This window comes from Sander vitreus, chromosome 16, assembly GCF_031162955.1.
Source record: "Sander vitreus isolate 19-12246 chromosome 16, sanVit1, whole genome shotgun sequence".
NCBI classification, from domain to species: domain Eukaryota; kingdom Metazoa; phylum Chordata; class Actinopteri; order Perciformes; family Percidae; genus Sander; species Sander vitreus.
The window spans coordinates 9,547,157-9,557,077 of NC_135870.1; the positions used below are offsets into that span (position 1 = coordinate 9,547,157).

At 40.3% G+C, this 9,921-nt stretch overlaps 2 protein-coding genes across 2 annotated transcripts; one reads left to right on the forward strand and one right to left on the reverse strand.

Moving 5' to 3' along the window:
* Nucleotides 1-2,808: 2,808 nt before the first annotated feature.
* Nucleotides 2,809-3,891, reverse strand: b3galt9 (beta-1,3-galactosyltransferase 9). Its single transcript, XM_078271079.1, has one exon. The coding sequence runs from the start codon at nucleotides 3,889-3,891 to the stop codon at nucleotides 2,809-2,811; it is 1,083 nt and encodes a 360-aa protein (XP_078127205.1).
* Nucleotides 3,892-5,093: 1,202 nt separating this feature from the next.
* psmd5 (proteasome 26S subunit, non-ATPase 5) lies at nucleotides 5,094-9,377 on the forward strand. The gene is made up of 10 exons (XM_078271888.1): nucleotides 5,094-5,305; nucleotides 6,127-6,271; nucleotides 6,382-6,495; nucleotides 6,577-6,705; nucleotides 6,989-7,098; nucleotides 7,270-7,412; nucleotides 7,545-7,736; nucleotides 7,820-7,929; nucleotides 8,037-8,177; nucleotides 8,363-9,377. Exons 1-10 carry the CDS (start codon nucleotides 5,133-5,135, stop codon nucleotides 8,618-8,620), a joined length of 1,515 nt encoding a protein of 504 aa, XP_078128014.1. The 5' UTR covers nucleotides 5,094-5,132; the 3' UTR covers nucleotides 8,621-9,377.
* Nucleotides 9,378-9,921: the final 544 nt, after the last annotated feature.

Consider the following 9,921-nt stretch of genomic DNA (forward strand, 5'->3'; position numbering starts at 1 on the left):
CTCGACCTCACATTAACAATCTCTGCAGGCACTGTTATGAGTGAGTGTGTGTGTGTGTGTGTGTGTGTGTGTGTGTGTGTGTGTGTGTGTGTGTGTGTGTGTGTGTGTGTGTAGTGTACATGTGGTTTTGGGGGTGCCTTCCCGCTCTGCAGACCCTGTTTCCACTTTCTCTTGGAAAGTCCTTCTAGACCTCGACTGAGTTTTTGAGCCAGTAGGTTATGTTGATGACTTTTTGTAAAGAATAACTGCACTCACAAATGTTTTGGCAACTTTTTCAATTCCACAGTAACAGTTTTGGTCTTAAGTAAAGTTTTTTTTTTTGGGGACATAAGGCCACGAGTTAGACCCTGCTATGGACCTTATGGACCACAGCTAGGATGGACTAACAACTCTTCAACTTTTTAAAGGAATAGTTTGACGTATTTGGAAATACACTTATCCACTTTCTTGCCGCAAGTTAGACAAGGTAAGACAAGGAGGTACCACTCTCATATCAGATGGTTAACTAAACTGGAGCCAGTTAGCTTAGCATAAAAACTGGGAGCAAGAGGTAAACAGCTGGCCTGACTCTATGAGAAGGTTAAAAAAATCCAGCACCTATAAAGATAACAAATTAACACCTTATGTCTCGTTTGTTTAATTGTTACAAAGCTGAAGCCCAGATTGGGCAGCCACAAGCCAAGCCGTTTCCCCCTGCTCCCATATGCTAAAATAAGCTAACCATCTTCTGGCTGTAGCTTTATATTGAGTGGACAGATATGAGAATAGTATCAATCTTCCCGACAAACTCTTGGCAAGAAAGCGAATAAGTGTATAACTATTCCCTTACTGTAAGTATTAAGATGCTTCCTCAAAGGTTTCTATTCACTATTAGCAGTCCGTCACCCGCATGCCTGAAAGATATTCTCTCCAACAGAGTATCCGGTTAACACTTGTTGCCATTTGGATGCTTCACAGAAACTCGTGGCACAAATGGGATGGTAGTGACCATTCAAATGTCAAAGGCCTAAAACTAAAGCAGGATGGGGCCAATTGTTTAGGAACAGGCAGACAGAGCACCCAGGTAGAAATGTGAGGCCAGGGATCATGTGGTGCTGAGGCCATGAATGCAAGGTGTTGATGCTAACTAATCCAGATTAATCCTGGAGAGCGATCCCGGTTCACACTGATGGTATGCCAGACAAATTGTTGCTATGACTGGTCGCCAGCCAGAATGATTATAGACATGCTGAGATGTTATTCTTTGAATACCTTGGCCTGATGAGGTGAGACAGGCAGCCAGGGAAAGCTTTGCAGACACAATGGAACCTGGCCAATGTGGAGTAGAGAGTTACAGTGTGAACTACTGGCAGGAAAACAGAAGAGAAAAGGTTTGTAGAACACCCAAACATTTTTGTTTGGTCAGCTCGCGGGAGTGGGATAGAGGCCAAACCTTCCTCAAGGGGAATTTAGGGAGAGCAGCAGTAGTCTGAGCAGCATTTAAAGGACATAAAATGCTGGAAATCTAAAATGGAGGTGAGACAGACTAATTTCATAAAATACCAATGATCACACCTTTCAGTCAGGCTAAAACAGTAAAGACAATTGAATAATTTCCATTCTAGAAAAAAGGGTGGCACATGTTTATGTTAATACTGAAAATGCTGAAAACATTTATGTTGATTCTGGTAAATGTTTCATGTGTATTGACTGATCCCTGTAATGTTTATCATTAGTCCATCAATATTGTATAGGTGAAAATGTGTATTTCTGTGAGTTTTCCTCAGGCTAAATCTTCACTGAGGTATACATATGTGACACAGTTGTTGATGTTTCAATTGATGTGTCAAATACCATTATTTTAAAAGTCCATCAGGTTTTTTTGGTCTTAAACTGCCTTTAAAGCCATTATCAAATATATAAAACAACTACAACAAATTAAATATTCCTTATAAACAGAACATTTTGTTTACCTATAATAGATGAAAGCAATGGGACCATATCTTCAGATTATCTTGATTCTGTGATATTTTATTGACAAATGTAACAGATTCCTATGGAAAATACCTTTTTTCTTCTTTTATTGAATCATAATTGATTGGCCAAGGGAACATTTTAAGTACAGATGTCTTTTAAAAATGATCTAGATGCCAGAATTTGTTTTGTACATACATATTGTTGTCATTTTTCTAAAGAGTCTCCACAACACATGTCCACCCACACAGTTGTTCTCAATGATTCTGCCTGATTAGACCTTGTCTCAGGACTGTGGGCAAGTGCAGACTGTGCTTCATTGACATCTCCCTGACTCACCTGCTTGTTGCTGCATGAGTAAAAAGGGAAATACAACACCTTTAGTCCTCTGAGGTCAAAGTAGGAAAACACAGGCATGACTAATAACATGGAAATAAACGTGAAAACTGGATTTTATTTACTGAGACAATGATGATGCAAAATTCACTTAAAGAAAGAAAGAAAACATAACTAATTATTCCTGTATTGTAAAATTTGCACTGCACTTTTATTAACATAAATCTGGCAATGTGGAATATATTACAGTGTTCCTGGTTGATCATTTACTCATTTTAACGATCTTAGCCATCGTATGAAGAATTTAACACATATTTATCTATCAACAATACTGACCGGCAAAATGCAAACACTGGCACACAGGTAGGCTACACAAGGACAACACACTTATTAACACACTCTTGTTTTTTTCTTTTAACCCCCACTTCCTGTCAGTCTCCCTTTCACCAAGCACAGGCATTAACTAATCACACATACTCTTATAAATTACCGTGTGATTCAGTTTGGCCCTTGGAGTTGCTAGAAGGACAGTTTATCCAGGTACGTCAGGGCTTTGCAGGTCACCAGGCCATAGTAGGTCTTTAACAGTGAGCATTGTTCACCCTTCTGTCCCAGGTCTGCCCACACTATATCTAGTTCATGGCTTTCCATTCCAGCTGAGCTGAATTGATAGCGGTAACAGCAGGCGTTGTAGCGGATATGTTTCTCTCCTGAGAACCTGCTACTGTGGGTTGGTGCCACACCAGCCTTCTGAGCACAAAGGCCCACAAAAACATCAGCTGGCACAGGTGCACGAACTGCTGCAGAGGCAACATACACTTTTCGGACCACATCCTGGGATATAACATAAGCCGTCCCTTCACAGTATTCAGGCAGGTACTTGTCAGGGTAGAGCGCTGGGGGTAGGAAACCAGGACTGTTGGGGTCCCTGTCAGGGGAGTCTCTCTGGATCACCCTACCTAAATAAAGGTCCTCAGGGTGCCTGTGCAGCCCGAGTAGGTAGCCTCCGATTGCAGGAAGGTTGATAAACACAGAGTCCTTAGTCAGCAGAACAAAGCGTGCCACAGGACAGAAGGCAATCACCCAGCGCAGCGCCAGCACTGTCCTTTCTGTTGGGCCACGGAGGGACGAGTCAGACACAGCATGACCCTGGACCATGTCCCCATGGAGGTCAGACTCTATCATGAGGGCCTTTTGTGCAACAGAAGTCTCTGTTGATCCTAAGAAGAACAGTATCCGCATTGGGAAGCCTTGGATGAGCGTTTGGTTAGCCCATGTCCTCCTGACTGCATCTCTTTGGGTGATATTAGCTGTGGAGCTGAAGACGAGCGTAAGGAGGAAGAGGTCAGAGTTTCTGCAGGCATCGGGGTTTGTGATGGGGTAGGCCAGGGACACATTCTCCCTGACGTTACTCAAGTCTAGTTTCCTTGCTTTCTCTCTTACATCAACAACCAAGCCATCAGTGTAGACCCCAGGTGTGGGCTGCAGGAGGTACTCCTCGACAAAGTCTGCCCCAAACAACAGGGCATGGAAGAGGAGGACGTTGAAGAGGAGGAAACACCACTGGTGGGTACGCAGCTTGCACGGAGAGCACTGGAGCATGAGACAGTAAAAGATAGAGTATGAATCATCATAAATGTAGCCAATCAAACTTACATTATAATTCGTGAGCTGCAAATAATTAACACTGTACCTGCATGACACCTTCCTTAACAGCCTTGTTTTTTCTCTGTGTATTGGCTGTCTGTGACCAGAGGACCTTCTGCTGCAGTCAGTTCAACAATACTAGCTGATAGAGAGGGTTTCCACTTTCATGAAACTCTAGCAGCATGAAACCCCAATCCAGTCACATGCTTCATCAAGAGGAGTGTGTCCTGCATCATGCATACAACATTAATGATACAGAGAAGGAAGCTTTAATCTCATACCACAAGAACATTAAGGATCCCTTCCAGACATGTTTTAAGTGCATACGTACATGTGTTACGTGTGTCTGTTTTAAGGAGAGAAAAAAGAAAATGTCCCCCTATCAGCAGATGAATGTGAAAACACCCAGCCAGTGTCAAAAGCTGTACATACAAAGGCTACATCAAACATACACATACTTAAGCAAAATTGTGTGGATAGTATTAAGGCTTCATCTTCTGAGAGCTTGCAAAGGTTTATAACTCACTGCAGAAAATATTAAGTGGAAGACATCTCTGTTGGAACCAAAAACAACAAACAATAAAATTACTTTTTTTTTTCAAAACCTTTAATGGACATACCTTTTTTCATATAACAAGCAGAAGTGTTGCCTGTGTGAATAAATGCAGCATTCTGTTACACACAGTACAGTAGCCTGCGTTCCCATAAATGAACAGAACAATATCTGGATTTTGCATTTGCATTACATTTGTAATTTATATTTGTGTTTCCTCTACATTGGATTTATAAGGTTTAGATAACGTGTTGCTTGGTAAAATTGGTCATACATTAGGTTGAATATAAAAAGCCAAAGTTGTAGAGAATATCTTGCCTTGGTTAAACTTGATCATACTGTGTGTAGCCTAAAGCAAAAGTTGCCTTCCTGCAGAAGAGGGGAATACAAAAAAGCGGAAATAAAATGTATGGAGTGGTGGGTGTCTAGAAATTATATTATTTACCATAATTTGTATTAGACTGAAGTGGACAGGTTGAAAGAATATCCGAAAACAAGACTTTCTAAAATAAAATGGAGCCTCCCACACAGTCCAGGAGGTGGCGGTAATGCGCCTATAGTTGAATTTTAACCGCATATATTATGAAGAGGAAGAAGAAAGTAGGCGGATTCGTTTGTCGGTATTGTATTTACAAACGAAGTCATGGCGGCTTCCATTGAGAGTTTACTGGAAGAAATCTCCGGTGTTGAAGATCCAATTGAAGAGCTGCAGAGTTTAAAAACTGCTTTATTGTCGTTACCTCTCAGCGCTTTGAGAGACTCAGTGAGCGGACAGCGTTTTAGTGTGATATTCTCTCTGTTACACTCAAATGACAGGTTGGTTTAGCTAGCAGAGTGCATCTAATTCACACTGTTTAGCAAACTGCTGAGTCAGTCAGCTCTTAGCATTTATTATAAGTGTAATTAACAGTTATTTGAAAATTAAGTTGATACCGGTAGGTTAAGTTAGATGGCTAGCTTGAAAACATAAGGCAGATTTTTACCCGGTGCTAATTGTTACCAAGCTAAGTGGCTACAATGCTACCAAGAATATAGAGCTGTGGGCGGTGACGTTTTCCGTTGTAGAACCCTGTGCTATTGGTTTTAAAATGAAAATTACATTACTGACTTTCATATTATGGTTATTTGTGGGGTGTTCATATCTATATCGCAACATAAATCGTTGCTCATTTTACACACAGCACCCCCAAATACATTTTTGACATTGCAGATGCAGAAAGACTGAGTGAACGGGCTGCTACACTTTTCGTCCAATATGGAGATGAAAGAGCTGAAAATTAGCACTTAAACTACACAGTCATTGTTTAATTTGATGATTTCTGTGTGCTGGAGTTAAGAGCCAACCAATAAAATATTGTCATTGTCAACACTGTCCCGATTCTCCAGTGTTTTCCTTTTTCACTTTTTCATAACAATTTTGCTAATTGTTTACATATTTTTTTAAGCAAATGTGCCAGCATTCAGCGGTTACACCTTACATTTGAATATTTACTGGTTTTCCTCTTGGTCTTCTATGATAGAATTACTGTGGGCTTTAGTGCAATTTGTATATGTCAGCGTGGGCTCTGAGTAATTAATTGAGAAAAGAATTGGTAGAGTTGCCGCCATAACGTTACTAATGTGAGTTGTGTTCACAGGGAGCAGGTTGAGCTGTGTGTGGCCATCCTTGAACGCATCTTAATGGCCCTAAGCCCTGTGTCACTGGCCCAGAACTACAGAGTGGAGCTGCAGGGGGGTCTGACTCATCCTAATGAAACTGTTAAGATACTGGCCTTGACGCAGGTAGCCTGCTCGCACACTCTCACACACACACACACACACACACACACATATACAGTACAATTGCCTTTTAGCCTCTGACCTTGTCAAGTTTCTACATTTATCTCTGTCAGATTGGTAGAATGGTGGAGCACCCAGACGCTGCCACTGAAATCCTCAACAACCATGGCATTCTCGGAGCAGTGATCCACTCCATCGGAGAAGAGAAGTTGGCCGTGGCAAAGCAGGTGATTACTGAAGCACTGAAATATCCTGCGTTGATATTTTAATGAATCTGCAGTTGGTGCAGTAATTGTTTCATTTCTTAGGCCATTCAGTCCCTGTCTAAACTGAGTCACTCCAAGCCTGGCTTAGACAAATTGTTCCAGAGCGACCTGCTGAAAGTTATAAAGGATGTGATGGCCATAAGTGACATTGTCAGATACAGAATATATGAGGTACGTTCAACGGTGTGTCACTTCGGGTTCACTGCGGCTGATGATGCAAAAGTGGCAACTTGTTTTGTGTGACACACAGTTGTTTTTAATATAAATTAAAGTACATTTATTTTAATGGAATCAATGGAAAATATGACTAATCATAACAAGATATCCTTCCATTATATGGGCACAAGGATTCAGTTGTATTAAAGTTGGTCTGGAATGCATCTTAATACAGTATACACACATAAAACAGCCCTCATATTCATTCCCTAATAAAGACTTTTCTTGCTGCTTGCAGCTGGTGGTGGAAATCTCGTCTGTATCGCCCATTTCTTTCGGTTACTGTGCCAACAGCAGCTTAATTTCTCAGCTGCTTGGAGAACTGACAGGGGATGATGTGTTGATCAGGTAATAAGAGACAGAGATGTAAACTGAGAAGTTGTTGAAAATGATCATGTAGTTACTGCAAATTAAGAATTGCAATTTTGATTTTGACTGCTTTCACAATCCTTCCTTTTTAATGAGTGTCTTTGCTCTTCTATCATTCTGTAAATTTGTAACTGTTGTCTTTTTCTCCAGGGCCACAGCCATTGAGATGGTGACCACTCTAGCCCACAGTCAGCATGGCCGGCAGTATTTGGCCCAGCAGGGTATAATGGACAAGATCTCCAACATGATAAGAGGAGCAGAGACTGACCCTTTCTCCTCCCTCTACCTTCCTGGTGAGTCTCTTTAGAAAACTGCTCAAAGAAAATGCAGAAATGTTATGATTATGTGGTGCATTCCTCTTATTTAATACAGCAATTCAGTTCTGCATTATTCAGTCCTTTACAGTGTGAATATTACTCCTATAGGTTTGGTAAAGTTCTTTGGAAACCTGGCCATTATGGACAGCCCTCAGCAGGTTTGTGAAACCTATCCGGCCTTCCAGAACAAGGTGTTTGAGATGGTTCTGGACCCGGACCCTGCAATGATCGGTGTGGCTCTGGACACTTTGGGAATACTCGGATCTACTGTGGAGGGGAAGCAGGTCCTTCAGAAAACAGGTTAGCTTGTTATTTGTTATTAATTATTGTAATTACAGCTGATGTCTTGGGGTCTGTGTGACTGATTGTCTGTGTGTCTTCAGGAGAAAAATTCAAGGCTGTGCTGTTAAGAATGAGCCAGCTTGCTAGTTCTGGAGCTACAGAGCTCAGAGTGCGCAGCTTGGACGCCATATCAGATCTTCTCACTCTACAGGTATGTGTGTGCACATATATATATATATAAAGGCACTTTTTTTATGTTGTTAAAGGCCATTTTCAGAAGAAACAATAATTTTATGAATCTATAATGCTTCATTGCAGCCAGAGCAGCAGACAGAAGACCTCTTGGCCCTGACAGAGTCCTGGTTCCACCTTTTGTCTAACCAACCAATGGACATGATCCGCAACATCAGCACTCAGCCGTTTCCAGAGCTGCATTGCGGGGCTCTGCGGATATTCACTGTGAGTGTTCAGCTGTTAATAACTACCATCATTTCCTCCCTGTGTTACTGACCTTTTAAAAACCTGTAAAAGAACAGTAGATATTGAAAGGTTGTATTTTGTATGATTACACAAAAGCATAATGCCGTCAACATTGCTCCAGTAATATTTCTCTTCATCAGTGGATATCTGTGTGTGTTTTTCAGGCCATTGCCACTCAGCTGTGGGGTCAGAAGTTAATGATCAGCACTCCCAGTTTCATGGAGTTCGTTTTGGATCGTTCAGCGGGTCAGACAAAGGAGGCCAAAGATGCTAAGTTTGAACTTGTGGGGTCACTTGTGGGTACATCAACAGCAGCAGAGATACTGGGCAGCCAGCACTACATCCGTCTGAAGACTTATCTCCAAGAGGGACCCTACTATGTTACAGCTGTGAACTCAGTCAGCACAGAAGGAGCAGACTGATTCAAACACACAGATACACTTTATTGGTTTCTAATTTCTTAAGTAATGGGTGAGAGCCTCAATAATCTAACCGTGGGTTAACATATACTCTGCCATAATAAACTCATTCTCTGATAAATGCATAAATGGTTCTAACAAATTAGGGCATGGTGCTCAGTTAATGAAAACTTCCAAGTTTTTCAACAACAAAAAAATGACAAAATGCTAAATGTTCCACAGTATACTGCGTCAAGAAGCAAACTGGTAAAGGATGGTTTAACTACTTTGAGAAATAAATGAGTAATTTATCCTAATTACGCAGATTATAGCAAAAGTATCCCTTTCACAGTTGGAAACCCCTTATTGTAACACGCATAGACAGAAGTTCTTTATTGTCCACAAAGGGGAATACATTTTGCTCAGGTCAGTACAATACTAACCTACTGGCAATGAATGAATAAAAATAGACACCACAGTACAACACATGATACTAAAATACAATATAAACTTCCACAATGAATGTGTGCTGAAAAGCTACTCACAACTGTATCATACCTGGTGCTATAATTGCACAAGCAAAGTCGCCATTATAAGATCATGGATACTGGTGTAATTAAAGTTTTATAAGATGTAAAAAATGTACCATCCAGGCACTTATACAAATTCACATCAACTATACACTACCTTTCAAATCAGAAATCAGATTTAAATGTTTTGTGTCAAAATATTTTCTTTACTGAATGGAATGATTTTTTGTATTAAAGAGGAAGCAATCTGACATCAGATGTGTTTGCTTACTTTTCATATTTCAAGGGTTGTAGCACAATGACACACCCAGAAATGTGATACTTGGAATTTCAAACAGACCTTGAATGTTTTTTAGAACTGCAATTACATTTTCTGGTACCAAATAAAATCAATGTTATGTTTATGATTTAAGAGATTAAAGGTGTAAATCTCTTTTTTGAATGCCACTTAAATAGTTTCAATGTCAACGTGTCTGTCACAATTTTATATCTTGTGACAATATTGAAAAACATTTTCATCAGCATAATTCAGGAACCATTAATAGATCAGGGAGTATTTCCACAGGATTGATTCTCCCAAACCGTAGAGAATGAACACACTTTTAGTATGTTTAACTTGAATAGTTACATTTTATAAAGGCAAATCATCTCACATGTTAATCCAACATGTGAGGTGATTTATTTGAGGTTTTCATGGAATAAACTGTACAAAGTTAGTAAAATGAAGATTTGGTAGGTTGATAGTTAGCCATCTTTGGGTTTGATTGAATTGGAGATTAATGTGGTGTTCTTTGT